At 39.6% G+C, this 19,237-nt stretch overlaps 1 protein-coding gene across 1 annotated transcript; it reads left to right on the top strand.

The window, feature by feature from the left end:
* Positions 1-2,331: 2,331 nt before the first annotated feature.
* Positions 2,332-15,304, top strand: LOC129802146 (exocyst complex component 4). The gene is made up of 7 exons (XM_055847743.1): positions 2,332-2,570; positions 2,785-2,943; positions 3,026-3,204; positions 6,261-7,044; positions 10,245-11,264; positions 14,249-14,812; positions 14,899-15,304. The coding sequence occupies exons 1-7, from the start codon at positions 2,511-2,513 to the stop codon at positions 15,073-15,075; spliced, it is 2,943 nt and encodes a 980-aa protein (XP_055703718.1). The 5' UTR covers positions 2,332-2,510; the 3' UTR covers positions 15,076-15,304.
* The last annotated feature ends 3,933 nt before the right edge of the window (positions 15,305-19,237 follow it).

Raw genomic sequence — 19,237 nt, 5'->3', positions numbered from 1 at the left:
GATAGAAACATGGAAACGTAAATTTTCAATTGAGAGTGTTAAACGTTAACTATTTGAAATGCAAAAATTACCCGATTTGTCAGCAGTATAGCTGTAAGTTTCTTTTTACTATGTGGACCCTATAAAAATATTATACTGCTAATTTGTTGCAATATTACAAAATTATTTATGTATTTAAGGTAAAGTATCCTCGAGTCGACCACCCTGAGTTCCTCAAGTCGACCGGTGGAAATAGTTATTCAATTTATTTACATTTACAATAATATTTATCGAAGGGTTTAACATCATAGGATCAATTATTTCATAATTAATTCAAATCACTGAAAATATCATAGAAATTGACCATAAAACACTGAAAAATCATAAAAAGATGGAGCGTTAAGGCATTTCTTAAATAAAAATTCGCAATTTTTCATTAAATTACGGTATACTTTTTGATATTCTTGACTTTTTTCTTAAAGAATTATTACAATTACAGTGCCCGCTTTCTAATCCGGATCGCCGTAATCCGGACAAGTTCTCGACGGTTACATTTAAAATACTTTTGAGGTTATGTATGAGTGCATGTTCAGAAATGAAAATGAACTATCCTGTGATGTTTTTGTTCAATAAATAAAGTATAAATAGAATAGACTTCTCCAATTGTGCCTTTTTACACTTCTTTAAAAGTTTTATTCTAATTCTACAAAAAAATCTTGTATTATATTTTCGAGACGTTGAACAAATTCAAAAAATCCATCCGGATTACGAAGCGGACATCTGTCATATTGTCTCCCAATCATCCGGATTACAAAGCGGGCACTGTATTATCCTCACAGATTACTTGAGTATTCCAATTTTGAGTCTAATCGCAAGTTGAAGACCTCATCTTTATTACTTGTGCAAAAATTTTAGTACCATGACTAAGTTAAAGATTAATTTTATGTATTAAAATTGAAAGTGCATTTCAAATAATTTGTTGCTCAATTCGACCGGTCGACGAATCATAGCAAGTGAAGCTTTTTTCACTTGAATGTTGTTCTATACTTTTGAATGAATTCATAAAAGTGAGTTTCTCTATTTATTTTAATGATTAACTAAATTTTATGTGCTATTTATGATTTATTAAACAACCCAAAGTTAAATTCGTGACTTTATAGTTTTGTGGTTTGTTTAATTTTAAGAAAAATGGGTGGTCGAGTAGAGGAACCCCAGGCGGTCGAGTAGAGGAACCCCAGGCGGTCGAGTAGAGGTACACTGATATTGAAGTGGTCGAGTATAGAGGAACACTTTACATTTTTGAAGCATTTTAATTTTTTTTATAATTTAAAATTATATTATGACTAAATGAAGTTCACAATTAGATAGACAAGGATCTATTCTATATAAATATCATAATTTGGTACTGTAATTATTGTGAAAACAATAATGTTTCCATTTGTAGTAGCCGTAGTAGCAAAAAATTTCCATTTGGAGCAGATTTTGAATTAGCTTAATTTACTATACGCCATCGCCAGTCTAAATTTCTAATAAAATTATTTTAGACATAGATAAATAATTCTACATAAAAAGCATGCTAGATTGAGCTAACATAACACCTGATGCGACACAAATTCCACAATGTACATGTGTTTAGTCGGGCAATTTTCTGCATTGGGAAGAAAAAATCCGATAAAACTTTTCAAATTTGAAAGAAAATTACGGATTTAAATGTCTGGATAAAAATTTGGATAGAAACAAAGTAGAAACAAGGAAATATGCATGGAAACGCAGAAACACAACTAGAAACGCGAGAAACACGACTGGAAACGAGGAAACACACCAAGAAACGAGAGAAACACAATTTTTTTTAGCGATAGAAACAGAAACGGAGAAACAGAAACAGAAACGGAGAAACATTCCTCGTGTTTCTGGAAACAGGAAACGCAAGTCAATTTCTTTTCTTATGAGTAACCCCTCGGATGCCCTACCTTAAATTCAACTCTAGCAACGGCCCTGATTCTATTAAGTAAGAAAAGATAAATAAGAATTTTCCAAGATAAAAACCCAAGCCTAAAAGTTCTGACGCCAAGACGCCATGGAAATGGTTAATGTGGTTTTTCAAAGAATTTTCGCTTATTTTCCCTACGAATTTATCTTCAAATTATAGAGTATGATGTATTTCTTATCTTCACTTCAATTTTCCTTAAGTTTTCCTAATTTTTCACTAGATTTTTCACTGTTTTTCGTGCAATTAGAGACAGACTTCTATTCGAGTAACGGGAGTAACGCGTCTAACTTTTGTTTGGCTTTTGGACTTTTGTTTTTCGCGCTGGCGCCATCTCGACCCTCTGGTGGTGAACACTGGAAACTAGTATGACAGTGGAAAAATAAAAAATGTCAGTGGAAGTGTGGGTGGACTCTAAAATAGTGATTTTCCAGTGATTTTATGGTATTTCCGCACAATCTCTCACCACCACTGTGTTCTCTGACCATCGGGCTGCCAGTGGACACTGGGGGTTGTTGGGAATTGTGGCCTAAAACGTGCAAAAATGGAATCATCACCGCCACCCATCAAACCACCCCGTCGTGAAAAATACTCCAAGGAAACGGTGAGTTTGGCCAGGAAATCCCCACGGAATCCCCATCAAATGCCACATCAATCACTGCTCTGACTCACCAGCAATCCAAATAGTCAATCCCGATACCTTATCACACGCGAATCTTATCAGAAAAGCATAATTTCCATTTAGCGGATTTTGTGGGTGGAACAAATGTCAAACATCCGGACTCCCGGACTCATTTGATTCCCTAACGCTTTTACAGACTGGCTGTGGGCTGCTGGTGTCTGTGATCAAGACACTCGATGCCAGTGAGACAAATGAACAGAGGCAGAAGGAGAAGCTGAAGATTGAGAGGGAGTTCAAGAAGAGCGATCAGCTCCTCAATGAACTCGTCTCCAAGCACGATGGTGACCTCACAAAGGTAGTCAAAAACGCCCACTTTTGGGCTAATTCTCCTTGTCTCCGATGCATTGGGGCTCATGGGGTTAATTGGGTCATTTTAGGTTATGCAACTCTTTGGAAAAGTCTCCACGCATGTCACAATGTCACGTGAGAAAATCCACACGGTCAAGGAGAATCTACATGCCTGCAAACAGCTGCTCAGGTGTCGCCGGGAAGAGCTCAAGAAGCTCTGGACGGACGCCGTGCAGCAGAAGTATGTCCTGGAGATGTTTGACCAAATGTAAGTAAACTTCTCTTCATCCTTTCCATTCTCTCGCTCGAAGGACTTCTTATTGGAATCTAAGTTCAGAAGTTTTCGAATTAGAACCGCATCTCCAAAAACGATTTGTATCAAAATTCGTTTGAATCCGATTTTTTTCTGATTCGAATAAGGAAGCTTTCGGTAAACTTTTCCAAGAAAAGCTACAATGTCTCCTTAAAAAGTTTTAAGGGATCCCTCAAGTTTTTCCAATCTATCCGGAATAATTAAAATCGGTTTAACGAGTTTAACATTGATTTTTTGGGGTGCAGAAAAGTTTTTTAAACTTGAGCAAAAGAGCATTTCCTATTAAATTTTTAATTAATTTCTCGGTATTTCCTTTGAGAAAGTCTTAGAAGTCTCCTAATTAGTGTAAATTAAGCTAATTCAAAACCTGCTTCAAATGGAAACTTTTCGCTACTCCAAATGGAAACGTCACTGTGTTCATGATAAATACAGTACTTAATTACTATATTTATATATTTTCTATACCTCAGTTTCATTATTTAGTTAATTTTGCTTCAAATAAGGCTAAAATCCAATCATATTCACAAATTTTAACTTCTTAATTTCTCAGAAAAATTAAAAGTGTACCTTTTCACCATCGAATTTTTCATCGATCGACCATGTTTTCCAATGAAAAACACAATAAATTGACTGTTTTTCTTGTATTTAAGAAGTTTTCAAATTATATCTAAAGAATTTTCACTAAACAGTAACATTTTAGAAGAGACAAGGAGCAAATTTATGTAATTCTCTTCAGAAAAAATATGAACTTAATGTGTTGAATCTTCTGTCAAAGTTAATGCGTCTGAAAATGGTTTTGAATTAGGACATATACCCTAGTTTTAACAATTTTTACCAATTTTTAAATTCGTAAAAGCCAATTTCTAGCATGAAAATCCAATTCGGAAAAGTGTTAGAAATTTCTTCAGGTTCTTTTTCCTTAAAGGAAGAATAAACAACTAGAAAATCAATATTTTTAAAATTTACCTATTACCGATACTTTACCGATTCATTACCACAAAAATTGAGGAAAATATATTTCTCGAAATTAAAAGAATATTTTTTTTCATAAATAATAAATAATTTTATAGCCCTCAACTCGAGAAAATTCTGGTACAATTTGTCAAAAAATGCTGAATTTTCGGTCGGTAGTATGTTTAATACTCCTATTTAATCCTTCTCCTATAGACAGCATGCTCTCACAGTATTTATATATATAAAATATATCATGAAAATCGTGATTATAAATTCTACCAAGTTGATAAATAATTTCAAAGAAAATATTCGAAGTCTATTTTGACAGAACGACTTTTTGAGGAGAGTTGCGAAAATTCATAAATTTTTCTATAGGAATTCTGCAGAATTTTCATACAACAATCGGATTCACCTTAGAGCAAAATTCTGCAGAACTTTCGGCAGTTATAATTTTTAAATCTGACGAATTTCTGCAGAATTTGCCGGGTGGGTAGCGCCGAATTTTGACAAAAAAAAAATGGCGCCAAAATGTTTTGAATTAGGGAATTTCTGTACACACGGCTCTTCGTTATCCGGCTGACGTAGGGACACAATGACATTTAGGTTTTTTTTAATCTAGTCAATGGTTTTTTATATTTTGTGTTATGTGAATTTATTTTCTGTCGAAAAACAACAGAATTTTCTTCATGGTATGTTTATGCTTAATATCGTAGCACGATTGTGTGTCAAAAATTTTGATAGAATGAAAATAACACATTAATTCACTCTGGGCAAACTGAATGTTTTGTAAAAGAAAATTTTTAATATATTAACCGTCAGTGTTTGACAGCTGTCATCCGGATATCGAAGTGCCGGATAACGAAGAGCTGAATGTACAGTAGAGTCTCTCAAATCTGAATCTCTCAAATTCGAACGACGTTTGGATTCAAAATGTCACTTGTGGGGTTATGTTAAAAAATCGTATTCTGTGGATGAATAAAAATCATATTTTTGTGCTTTCTGAATGTTTACACACATTATTATTGTATAAAATGAAAAAGAAGTATCTTACCACTAAGCCTTGTGAGAAGGTACGAGAATTTTATTCAAAGTACAATTTAATCTTACACAAATTTCATTAGTTTTGAAAAAAATCGTTCGAATTTGGGAGGTGAGAAATGTCAAAAATATCCCCCAAGCGTTCGAATTTAAAAGACTACTGTAACTTATTCCAGAGAAATATTTTGAGCTTATTCGAATTTTCTTCGATACCAAAAATGTACATATAATCCCAGGACCCCTGTAAAATGTATTTTTACGTCTAACTAAATTTTCCACATATGAACGACTTAAAAACTAAAGTAATTAAAGAGAAATAATGAACTAAAAAAGAACGGACCGAGAATTGAATAAGAGGAATATCGAGGTCAGATCTCCTAAATTAACAGGTTATTCTACCGCATCCCTGTTACTGGTTAACGAGAACCTTTTTATTCATTTGACACTGACCATGTGATTTTTTCAAAGAGCATTTGTTGCAAAACGAATCGAGCTTTCAAATTAATCACATAACCTCATTCTCTTATGCTCAACGCACAATAACTTTTGTTTTGTAAACACGTTTTCTTAACGACCTGTGAGAGTAAACGAGATTACTATACAGTAGACTCTCACTCAATCGGCTCTTTATCAATCGGGCGACAAATTTTGTTGACAATTTTCTCGTTTAATTATGAAGCTAATTTGCTCAAATACGCTGTAGTTCTTCCTATTTTATTGTGATCCTTTATAATTGAGCACTTTTTGAGGAATTTACAAAGGCTTTTATACTCAATTCAATCGCTAATCCGGATGACATTTTGCCCCATATTCCCGATTGAGAGAGAGTCTACTGTATTTAGGTCTCCTTCAGCATAACTCAAATTGAAAAAACCACGTTGAAAAAACAAAGGTTTTTGTGCGTTACGCATCAATTTGCAATGATCTTTGTTAGTAACCTCAATTTAAGCGCAATTAGCTGAAATTGCAAAGAATTTCAGCTAATCCTGAATTCCTTGTTCTTATAATTCTCCCTGCAGAAATGAACTGCGAAAAGTTCCGTCAATTGTCACAGCCTATACCACAAAGCGTCAGTATCTGCACGCCACAAAGGCCCTTACATCGGCAATTGCCGTGGGTGAAGGTGCTCTCAAAGAAGTTGAGGGTCTCAATGATTTGCGTCACGATCTCGAAGTGCGCAAGAATCAGTTGTATGGGAAATTGCTGGAAGAACTGGCGAAATATCTGTATCACGTGAATACCAGTGAATTCCTGTCGGGCTTCCAGCGTCAGGGTTCGGGACGCAACAGTTCGTACGCTGTCAGTCCCTTCCAGCGGAATCCGCTGAGGAAGTCTGCTGAGAGGGCAGAGTCCAATTCGAAGGTTCGCCGTGCACTGTTTGAGATGCAGCAGGGTGCCTTCGATGTGGACAAAACGGAGATTCTCGAAGATGGAGAAATGGTTGATGCTGAACTCAATTCCACTTACTACATTGGCATCATTACCGAATGCTTCGCTTTGCTGAACAAAGTGCCTCAATCACTGGAGACAATACAAGTACAAATGCAGAGTGAACTGAGTGTGATTGTGACCAAGACGACGCAACATATTGTGGCACTGGGACCTCCGGTGCCGGCTATGGAGGGTCAGACGACGCCTCAGCATCCACTTATTGAATTGCTCGAGTTACTCTTCAAGCAATTCAAAATTGTGGCTGAGACGCAGAGTTTGCTCCTCAAGAACTACTCCAATGTCATCCAGAGATACAAGTTGAACGTTAAGAACAATGACATTGTGGACTATTGGAATCAGGCTCAGATTGTGGTAAGTGATCAAAAAACAATTATTTTGATTTTAAAGCAGCATCTGCAGTGTTTCAACCCTACGGTGATAGATGGCGCCGAATCCACTCTTAGTCGAAATTTTGAGGTTATGTCTTTTAAAAGATGGTTCTCACAGCAAGGTGCCCCTGTCATTTGTCAGACGAATGCAGAAAAATATTAGGAGTGTGAATAAGTTCTTTCTGTCACGCAGGTTCGGCCATGGTACGAATTCCTCGTTCGAACTCATCTGAAAAGGAAAGAAACGATTTCTTTTTTGGTTCTGTGGTTTTTAGTTGCAGTGGATGGGGTAGGATCTGTCATTTGAACGTTTCCAGGTAGTTTCCCAGCAACGAAAGAGTTCCCTGTTCGACAAGACGCAACGGTGGCGGGCGGCCTCCCAAATGTTCAGAAAGCGTTGGCCAACATAGAGAACTATTTATTCAACAGCGTACGCTTTTTCCCACGCCGTAAAGATTTATATTGAAGCGGACCTTGTTCCGAACACGTTCCTTGAACAGTGTTCAAACAGGGGTATTCGTTCCTGGGTTGTCGTATCTGTCCTTGTATAGCGGCTGTTTGTCCTTCAAGTCTAAGATGTGCTCATCATTGTTGAGCTGTTCGCTGGACGTGGAGACAATCCTGATGTCCTGTTTGTCCCTAATTCCGCAAGGTGTTTTAAACCCATTATGATTCCGAGACCTCTATCCGAGCACTATAGAAGATCTATGAATTGCACAACTCTACTTACAATCAATGGCCTAGTCCATGGTAATATTGTAGTTCTGGGTCTCGGGACAACCGATTATTCACTCTGCAAGACCCAAGACACGGAGCTCGATGCTCCCCTTTCTATGGTCTGATCAATACTGACTCTTTTTCATCTCGCATTCACGATACTCTCTTACAACCACGAAGGGAAATCACACACGGTTTTCAAAAGAATAGCCGTTAGGATTATTGTAAAAGAACTGAATCCTACAATATTCCCTTTAACGGACCGGCCTTGAGAGCGTGGCTCCTGACTGCAGACTCGGAGGACGTTGAACGGCTGTGTTGACCGTGCTATGCCACATAGTTTCAATGTATCCGCCTTTCGTACCTCTGTCTGGTTGAATCGCTCTGTCAAATACAGCTTTGTTTCACTAACCTGTTCATCACCTGGTTAGTCAGTAACCTAGTCATCGAATGATGTTGCCTCAGACCCTTCCCCAGGCGACGGATTATGAAGAGTCGAAAGCAGAATTGGCAGAAAATTTAAGATTTGTCTATGGGTCGGTTATATTCCTTGCGGAACCGCTGAACCCAGGCCACTTATTTGGGCCCATTATGCACTCCCCTATCTTAACCCCCTTCTATCTTAACCCCCAAGGCGAGTAAATCTGCTCCATATCACAGTGCTCTGTGTGCGTTCTGATACACACAGTACCGCGTTTTACATCACGGTAAACCAACCTTGGTTTGTGGATCTGGGCAGTGAATGAGTATTTGTATTCGACTGAACTCTGCATGTCGAAACTTATTTCCTATACCAACCTCTCTTTTTAGGCGGTTCACTGTCAATGTATTGGCATTACTTTCCTATTCATTCACTGGACGAATTCGAGACTATTACAGCAGCTGAAAAATCTGCAGCTGCTTAGTCTCGAACTCAAGACCTCACAGTCATAGAGCTACAGCTTTATCCACTGATCCATTGAGGCCCCCTAGAATTGGCAGAAAGTAGCGCTCTAAATATTTCTTAGATAATTGTTTTTCCAGATTTTTGATGCCCTGAAGAAGTTCCCATCCATGATCGAAACTTACTTACTTAGGTGGTTGCAACGTCCCTTTAAGAGACCGGACCTCTCGTATTAACCTCCTCTAGTTCTAGCGACTCTCCGTCAGCAACGTCTAAGCAAAGTCCAGAACGTAGCGGTTGCTGTCACAAAATCCATCCTGTCGAAGGCTCCTTGCGAGTTTTCGTAACTATCTTGCTTTTACGGAGAGATTGGTTCTTATCCCCTTGCCGAACTCTCTCTAGAAGGACCAGATCCCTTGGATTGGTTACCCAATCTTCCATCACTCACCTGAGTGTACCAGGGCCTAGCAGGCATCTAGCCTGCTTGGAAGTGAACATAGGAATTGAGGGGAAGAGGCTATGTGTCGTATTATAACCCTACTCCCATTTAGACTCCCTAAGAGGATTCTCTCAGTCCCAGGATTGAAACGTTGGAAAGAACAAAAGAATAGACCGAACACCCGCGTCTTCTATTGCATCCTTTTGAATCGCTTAAATCTGCAGAGGGTTCTTTAACTTCGACATCAATATCAAAATTCTGAAAGCAATTTAACCACTTTCTGCACGTTGTATGTAAGAAAGAATCGTTGCCGTAAAAGTCAACAAGAATTCTATATACAGTAGACTCTCTCTCAATCGGGCATATGGGGCAAAATGTCATCCAAATTATCGAGAGATTTCAGCATCAAAATCATTGTAAATTCCACAAAAAGCGTTTAAATATACTATAAAGAATCGCGATAAACCAAGAGGAACTACTGCGAATTTGAACAAATTTGCTTTAAAATCAAACTTGAGTCAATCGTGATTGAGCGAGAGTCTACTGCACTGTAGATACTAAGTTGGTCTCAGATCAATGTTCAAGAAGGGAGTACCCGCGCCGAATTCCCAAGTTTCCCTGTAAATCCTCATTTGGAGTAATGGATAGATAGTGTGGACAAGTTTTCAGAGACAAATCATAGACTTGAGCACTGAGGAAGACGCGTTGAAGCGTCGAAAGCTTTGGCAAAGAATTTTGTCTTTTCCTGTCCTGAAAGGATTACACCCCATGACGAATCCGGAGGGAGTTCATCTCCTTGACCTTCTTATACTAATTGTCGTCAGTAATCTACCAAAACACTGCAGATACCTTTGAATAAAATCCATTCCGTAAAACATTCCGCAATTACTTTTTTGTGTGAAACACAATCTATGCACTGAACACTCAATGACGTATCTGCCATTTTAGGCCTATAATGGCTGTAGAATGAAGTTAGCAGTAGGTTCGATGCAATTAGACTCAGATAGCACCATCTACCGATGAGAAGAAAGAACTAAGTCACACTCCTGAATTTGGTGAATAGATGCATATGTGATTTTATTTCTGAATTATTGTTCGATTGGTCGAATTCAGGGTTCCTTAGTAAATTTCGCTTTTGCAATAGGTGCAAAATGTTCTTGTGGATTACTTGAACATTGACAATCCGACCAACGATGAGCAACAACCATCGACATTCCTCGAGCAATCGACCAATCTCAACACGTACTTTAGTCGTCGGAAGATGCCACACAAAAAAACTCTGTTTAAATTTGATAAATCCGCTCATACGGTCAGTGTTAGTGGAGATGCTAAGGAGCATCGTAGAAATTTGTCAGACATTTCCTGCGATGAGACCATTGTGTTCGATCCGGGTCACACGAGTACGGACAAGAAGAAGCGAGAACGGCTTCTGGTCTGTCAGCCAGATCTCAGTCTAATCCGAACCATTTACCTGCCGCTCATGAATTATGTGTTTGAGATTGAGGCGATTGGGAAGACGGGACAGAAGTGTTCGTTGCATACATTTCTGGCGCAGCACGTCAAAGAGACATTCCTGGCCCGAGGGCACAATAGATCCCTGCAGATGACCATTGAGTCACTGTCGAAGACCCAGGATGCCTGGAAGGCAATTGTGGGTCCGGATGAGATCAAGAGGTTGGGTCTCAATAGGCCTTTGCTGCAGAGTACGGTTATGGTTGAGAGTCGAATCCGGGAGACGAGCAATTTGATACAGGATCTGCCGAATTACTCGGAAGATCTGCTCAAGATGATCTGTGCTCTCCTCAAGACGTACCGAGAAACATGTCAGGCGGCCTACAGAGGAATAGTTCAGCCAGAGACTGAGGATAAGAGAATTTACAGTGTAGCGTGGCTCAAGGATGACGATATCAGTAGATTCTTGAAGACCCTTCCCAACTGGACGGATCTCAAGATGTCCAACATGAGGAGGCAGCAGTTTGGAAAGGGCCTTGGGGCGAATCCCTATGAAATGTCGGAGGAAGAGAGTATGGCTCAGGTGCAACAGAGAAATATCCGGGAAGCTGAAATGCTGACCAGCAATCTCTGCGAAGGAGGGATCTCACAGTTTGAGATTCTATCGGATGTTGGAGTTCTCAAGGAGTTGGCTATTCTTCAGCAAAGCATGGTGAGTAGTGAAATTCTACTATTTTTCAGACAATCCAATCCGCAAGACAACGGCAAAGTAGGGATCATGTCATTCTTAAAGTCGTTGGCAACCTTCCGTAATGCAATCTCAAGGTTGCCTCCCTGACCTGCTTCAGAGTGCGTGGTATGGCACCCTGGAGCCATGTATGTAGAGTCAGTGTGCCATGGGAAGGCTCAAAGTGAGGTTACTGAGCTTGCGATTCCCGAAAAAGGGTTACATACGTCGTAGCGGTTGTAGCCCCATCTAAGATCTGTCGAACGAAACGTTGGAACTCCTTGACCCTTGAAAATTTCCACCTTCCACCCCCGGAGACCACTTTTCTCAGCAAATCTTCACGTTTCTGACGATTTCTGAGAAATGACGTCATGCTCTTTGTCCGTCTGTCCGTCCGGCCGTTACTAAGCGTAGAGGTCAAACCGTTAGAGATAGAGACTTGGGACCTCCGGGGGACCCTCACAGAAGTCAATTAAAGGACCGTTGACATATCCCTCGTTTTTCCTTCACCTCTCCCCTTGCCCTCCAAAGCCAATTAGGATTATTTGAAGAGTTGCAGCACGCACATGACCGTTTTGTAAATGTTTGTGCTGTAACGGGTATGAAGGTGAACGTTGGAGGTGATGGTAATCTCTCGACGGCCTGTACAATGCACTCTACTTGTTAGTGGAGTCCCATTGCAACAGGTGGAGAAGTTCAAACTGCGTATCGGCCAGGCTTCTGCAGTAATAAGGGATCTTAACAGAAGCCTGGAGAGGAAGGCCGAACTTAGTCGTTCTGCTAAGTTATCGGTTTTCAAAGATGTGTTCATTCCTATTCTCAACAATAGTCATGAGATTTGGATAATTACCGAAAAGCTCCGTTCAGTAATAATCTTTCGAAGAGACAAAGCTACTCCAAAGCCAAGCCGCACCTTTTCGAATATCTACTTGAAGCCTAAAGTGCAAGTTCACTTACTCGCCGCTATAGCGCTGATTGTTCTGTCAGTTCGAATTTAGATATTCTTGACACTTCAATCGTCAAAAAATGTCAACAAAAATGTGTAAACGTTTGCTGCAAAAAGTGTCTTTTCGCAGAACGTTTGCATTGCGCAATATTATTAAGACAAATGTCCTTTTCATTAACTTGCTTACTTTTGTGTAACTCGTCGGTTTGAACGTTTGAACTTCCAACGAGTTTTTGGGTAAGTTCTCTCTGATATACCTTTGAATCGGTACAGAAAATACCTTAATCGGAGAGAGCTCTCAGATCGTGAAGGTTATTACTGAACGAGGGGAAAGAGTAAGATCACGATTACAAACTGTCGAAATGAAGTACCTTCGGGCGGTTAAAGGAATCACACGCCGAGATTGAGTGAGGAACGTAGCCGCTCGTGAGGAGCTAAGAGTCGAGGAGTTACTTCTTCGGGTTGAGAGATCATAACTTCGACTGACAATGAAGTAGGAGCGTGTTGTGCATTGGGGTCTTGAAAGATGGTGAACGGGAGGTCATTACGGCCCCTGGTTGGTGACCGATTAACTGAAGGACCTTCATGCCTTATCCTAGATCGGTGTTGTAGTGAGACTACTACAACTCTGGGCAACAGGCTTGAAACCTTCTGGGACTGCAAGAGGCAGAGGAGCCTGGAAGAACTTGTTTTGGGGTTACCGGCCTCTTGGACGGGTTCAAGTGTTCCCTGACATGTGACCAGTCCAGGTTAAACTGCTAGGCCGGAATGGGTGTACGCTAATGGTCCCCGCCATTGGTAGCCCTTATTGAGGATAGAATCGACCGGGTTGTCGGTTTCGATGAGATAGTAGACACTGAATTGACAAATACTGGTGAATGTTTGATCTTGATGGTTGTGATATATGCTATTCCGAACTTAAAATGACCGAAAAGAGTTGTTGAAGGGCTAGATTGGTCGATATCTAACTGGTAATAACCTTCCGCCAATCTGGTGGACTGCTTACGTGTTGCGATATCAAGGTTTAAACATATACCAGGGGGTGGGTTATGTAAAAATCGTGAACGTTCACTGATGAAATGTTCAGAAGTAAATGATTCACCGCTCACATTCACAACTGCTAGAAAAGTGATTATGAATGAGTGAGTGAATCAGTTGCGGTGAAAAACTGCTAGAGTGAATTCGAAGACGTCAAACACTTATTGTTTTTGTTCAGTGGCCATGTAGTTTTTCACAAATTTTCTAAGTTTTCCGCGATATTTTAGCAAAAATAGAGTGAAATTGGTGTTAAAATACTACAAAGTGTGTACAAACTCGTGAGCAGTGTCTGTTAACGTGAGTGAGAAATTTTGTCAATCTTTTCGATTTGTTCGGAAGTGAATACTCTATACGTGCCACGAAAACAGTGTTTCGATAAATTATATTTTGGCAATTTTTTTGCGTTAAATGCTTTATAAACTCAATGATTTCGAGTCACATGATATACTAGTTATGTGAAAAAGCCTTACTTCCGGTTCTGCAATGTATTTTTGTCCTAAAAATTGTATTCACTTCCAGTTTCACTCCATCAAATGACAGTGAAAAATCTAACCTCAAAAAACTGTTTAAAGTGAATCGTTCACCGCCTTTATAATCGCATTTTAGCGGTTCACTAGTGAAATGTTCCCTTTTTATGTCAAGTTAATCATTCACCGGGTTCACTTACTTACTTAATCCACTCCCAGGAATTCAATGCCTGTGAAATAATGGAATTCTATGCTTAGACAGAAAATGAAATGTCGGGCCTTAGTCCTGAAAGATTTCTTAGGAATACCAAGGCTTATCGCGGCCAATTGCCTGGTAGCGATCCAGCTCTGTGCCCCTATCTGGACTCTTCCGGGCCATGTTACCGACTGACAGATAGTGGCCCCTGTCAGACAGTCCCCTAAATCCCGGGAACCTAGGAAAGTTGTCCTAGGCTTTTGGGAATTTCGCCCAAAGAGTAAATTGCATACAGTTTTTTGCAACAATGTTCCTCTTCCAGGAATGGTTCTCCAGTCGAATATCAGAATTTGCCAATAATCTGCGAAAGCCAATTGTTAATGGATTGGTGTCAAATGAACTGATATCACCCGTTGTGGTACAAGATGGTACGATAAAGGTGCTGACGAATTTGGCCCTGGAATTTGATGAATTGGCCAATACGTGCCTCCTGGTGCTGCATCTGGAAGTGCGTGTTCAGTGCTTCCACTATTTGCGCTCATATCCGTCAGACAGGACAAAGGGTGACTTCCACAAGGGAGACAATCTCGAACCCGATTCAAAGGTGCTGAAACTCACAAAAGTCCTGTCTGACATGGATGAAGCCTTCAGTTCGACTCTGCATCCGCGAAAAGTCAAATATATCTTTGAGGGTTTGGCCCATCTGGCGGCCAGAATACTCATAATGGCGTCCAATTCCATGGAAGTGATCGATCAGGTGAGTGTCCAGAGGATGTGCAGAAATGCTCAGGCACTCCAACAGACACTGAGTAGTATCACGGCAACGCGCGAGGTGGCGTTGGATCATGCGAGAAATTTCTACGAAATGCTGTACATGAAGCCTGAGGTGAGGTCATATGCTGAGCAATTGCATCAATTCGATGTGCAATTGCGTGAAATGTGGTGAATGACACTTTTATTCTGCTGTTGCAGGAAATTCTCAATCAAATTGTGGAGAAAGGTGCCCAATTCACCGAAATGCAATATTTAAATGCTCTACAATTAATTTGCAAAAATCGTGGAGTGACTGATCAGAATATGTTGGCAACATATCAGCAGAAATTGGCGGATTTGCTGGGGCCAAAGCCTCCGCTTGGTGTGACTGTGTGAAAAAGTGCGAAATCAGACCTTTTCTCTCTAAATTTTTTTTTTGTTACAAATATTTTCCTCCACTCCCACGTAAATTTTCCTGCCGCGACCACGTGAAAATGACGACCACGAGATTTTCCCCTCCCGGAAATATGCCAATAAGGTAATTATTCTTCTATTGCAGTTTATTTAATTGTTCAATTTATTTTTTGTATATTATTACATTATACCATTCTAGTTGATTAATTTACTATTTATGTTTATTTTTTTTACCTTTCCTTGCTGATATTCCAAATAATTGGTGAGGTTATTTCATTGTGAATATTTACCAAGTGCCTTTATTGCTATTTTCATTGAAAATAGGATATTTCTTAAAGTTTAGAGATTTTTTTTTCAATTATTAATTCTCTTGATTCAATTGAGGGAGTTTAATATATAGATTTCCTATTATTTTTATCTTGTAAGTGAAGTAGCGATAAAATTGTGATAGTTTCTTCTACAGCGGGAACAGTAATTTGGAATAAAAAATTGTTTAAACAGAACGATCAAAGCAAACTTTGCGGAATGCTCCAATTTCAAATTAACAAGAAGAAATTATCGGTTCATTCCGGATCATTACCGGTTCATAACCGATTGGAATCGGTTTAGACTGTTTAGGGATTCCAAGACCTTTCTAATGAACCCAAAATTGGCCAAATCGGTTAAGAAATACGTTATCCAGGGTCTTTTTAACGTTTGACATTAAAAAAAAATAGCAAAGCGTTCCGGCTTTGCGAAAAGCTCGAACTCATTGTGTAGAGTTCTCAGAGTATTGTCTTTTCGCATGACTTTTGAGTGTATATCGGTTTACTACTTATTAAACTGATTCACAAATCGGAAAACTCTTCATTTGTAACCGGGTTTCTGCCCTGAATGATTCCTTAGACCGTCTTGAGACTAGAGGTTTAGCCCAGTTCCCGAGGGTCTCAAAACGTTCAACAGCAATCGATTTTATTGATGTTTTAAATTGTAATAGGTCATTTGCCCTTAATAATCCAATCCTAAGTCAAAATGTTCCAAAAAATCTTGACTGATGAGATATTAGAGAAGTTAAGTCATATGGCTAAGCCTTAGGTCTGAAGCCCGTGTTAAGGAGACCAAGGCTTATAGCGGCCAATTGTCTGGTAGCGACCTAGCTTTTTGCCCCTATCCGAACTCTTCCAAGCCATGTTACCGACTAGCGGACAGTGTCTCCTGTCACACAATCCCCCATACGGCGGATAAGTGAACCGAGTTCTAGTAGGAGAGGAGTGTTTCAAGGTCATTTTCGTATATGTTGCGGCTCTAATGCCTGGCTTCTCACAAAGGACTTCCAGCTTATGGTTCGTCCGGATACGGTAGTCTCCGTTAACTGTTTCCCTGATTGGGTCATAGATCCGTCTCAGCATTCGTCTATCAAAGATCTGTAGCGATCGCTCTTCCGCTTGGGTGATCGGTACTACCTCTAAATCATATATAACAATGGCCTTCGCTATGGTCTTATTACCTTCGATGACCGAGAGGCGTTTCGAGAACTGAATGGCTCCGTTCAGTAATAGCCTTTCGAAGAGACAAAGCCACTTCCAAAGCCAAGCCAAACCTATTCGAAAATCCACCAGAAGCCTAGAGTCCAAGTTCATATACCCGACGCTTTAGCATTGATTGTTCTGCTATTTCGAATTTCGATATTCTTGACACTTCAATCGTCAACAATGTCAAAAAAAAAAAGTGTAAACGTCTTCTGCAAAAAGTGAATTTTTGTGTAGTTTTGTTGAATTTCAGGATGGCAGAACGTTTGAATTGTTATTATGAAGATAAATGTCCATTTCATGAACTTGCTCACTTTTGTGTAACTCGCCGGTTTAAACGTTCGAACTTCCAACGGGTTTTTAGGTAAGTTCTCTTTGATTTACCTTCGAATCGGTAAAGGAAAAACCTCAACCGGAAGAGCTCTCAAATCGTGAAGGTTATTACTGAACGAGAGGAATATTGATGATTGAGCAAGGAAGCACCTATTACTAACTGCAATCCGCTCTTGACCTCTGTCTTCACACTGTTGTCAGAGTGGATCCGAGCTTTATGAAGCTTTTGATGGCTTTAAAGTTCCACGAATTGACCGTTAGGTTCTGGTGGTATCTTGACGTTTCGGGATTGATTGCCATGGAACGGGTGCCGTTGTCTCGCCCTCGTTGTCTTTGAGTCCCATCTTTTCTGCGACAGTGACTAAGTTGACGAACGTCTCCGTCACCAATACCGTACTGCGACCCATGGCATTGCGATATCATTCACATATGCAAACAATTGCGACGACTTATAAAGGATGTATGAATGCACGCATCCAACGTTCTGGGTTGATTCAGACTCAGTACATTCCATGACGTAAATCGCATGTCCTTTGTACGGAGGCTCCTTGCAAGTTTTCGTAACAATCTTGTTTTTACAGAAAGGGGTTGTTAGTCCCTTGCCCAACACTCTAGAAGGACCAGATCCCTTGTTCGTTATCCAATCTTCTAAAACTCAGTTGAGTGTACCGGGACCTAGTAGCCATCTAGTACGCTTGGAAACAGATCTCCAGGATCCTCAAATGAGGAAGAATCGTCTCGTAGTAAAACTCTGATCTTGAGATAAGATTTTGCCAGAGAAGAGGTCTGTTGTCTATTTTCGGATTACCGATGTATCCAGGCCACAATTGGCCCACTATCCACTCATACTTCAACGCTACTATATCACAACATCCCATCTCGGTCTGTGTTTTGGATCAGTGAATGTGAATAATTGTATCGACTAAAGTACCACTTTGATGGCGAAACTCGTTCTCGTACCAGCCTCTATTGTCTAGGCGATTCACTTTCCTGCTATGGCAGCAGAAATATTTTTTGTTGGTGCTCAACTTTGAACACGAAACCTCTCAGTTTGATCTATTTGACGCTCTAAACTCTGATCTTTCACTCAATCTCTCGAGTGAAACTGTTCACTCACCCTAGTTGAAATCGCATATGTGTAGCTCACAAGAATTATATCCTTAAGGCAAGAATCTGTCTCTGTGACAAGAAATCATGAAATTCAATAAAAGGAGCCTGAAGTTTTACGGGGCGTGGTTTTTTTCAGGCGAGTGTGTCCTAGAGCGACCCATCGTCTAATTTGTGAGCCTGGCTTATCTTAGAACTACATTATTCTCGTGTTAAAAAACTAAAAATTAAATGTAAAAATCAGTCTTGCTCAACCGTGAAAAGTAGGGGGCGTGGCCTAATTTTTTTATACGTGGAGCTTATTTATTCGATCGAAAAAACTGAGAAATTATCGCAAACAAACAAAATAGAAGCAACTATCACTAGATTTATCGCTGAGACATCAGAGAAAAAAATGTTCTTCAAAAAATAATGAAGAAGAAAATCGTCATTTTCACAATGAATTATTCAATGTAAAGACATCCCTTTTGCATTCAGTCAATTTATGATATTTTTGTGGTGAATGTCTGTAAAATTGCTGAATGATTGTTTTTGTGGTCTTGTTAAAATACTGCTGCAAGTGAAGTAATCTACAAGAGGAACAGCAATTTATTGTCTAAATGAATATCATTTACTGTATTTTGTCCTTAATGGTACACTTTAGCTGCAGACACGGTAAATAATGTGTTTGAAAAGGCAGCTAAAGAGTCGATCACAAAAGGGTAGACAGATGAAAGGATTCATCGAAGTGGAGGAGAGGGAATTTATGATGATCCCGAGGGGTCAAGTTCAGGTAGAGATGGTTTTTTTTTTGGGGCTGAGGGACGACCGAAGAGTGTGAGAGGGCAGAAAAAAACGACAGGTGGTGAATAGGAAGACACACATTTTGTGCATTTTGTGCTCAAAAACTCTTCGAGATGATTGAAAAGGGGATTCAAAAGGGAAGATCTCCATGGGATATTGATGTGGTCAGAAGCTGAGGTTGTCCGTCTGCTTTGACCGATATTAATCACAATTTACAATTCATCGTAACCATTAATTGGCCACGTTCCTTTTTATAAATTTGATTTATTTTCTTCGCGGCATTTTAATTTCCCTTTCCCAGTTAATTTCTAGTTCTTTGCCAAAGATTTAAGTTTCCCTATAATTAACATTCTGCGAAAAATGGTATGGCTACAGAATTGCTTGGTTTTTTGGTGATATTATTAAATTTCCTA

Source organism: Phlebotomus papatasi, chromosome 2 (assembly GCF_024763615.1).
Source record: "Phlebotomus papatasi isolate M1 chromosome 2, Ppap_2.1, whole genome shotgun sequence".
Lineage (NCBI taxonomy): Eukaryota > Metazoa > Arthropoda > Insecta > Diptera > Psychodidae > Phlebotomus > Phlebotomus papatasi.
The sequence above is the reverse complement of the archived record's forward strand: the minus strand, read 5'-3'. Positions and strand labels throughout refer to the sequence as shown.

Excerpts from the sequence above, each read along its gene's own strand:
- LOC129802146 (XM_055847743.1), top strand. The coding sequence starts at position 2,511 with ATGGAATCATCACCGCCACCCATCAAACCACCCCGTCGTGAAAAATAC. Across the intron at positions 2,571-2,784 it reads AAAAATACTCCAAGGAAACG|ACTGGCTGTGGGCTGCTGGT; the intron begins GTGAGTTTGGCC and ends ACGCTTTTACAG. Across the intron at positions 3,205-6,260 it reads CTGGAGATGTTTGACCAAAT|AAATGAACTGCGAAAAGTTC; the intron begins GTAAGTAAACTT and ends TTCTCCCTGCAG.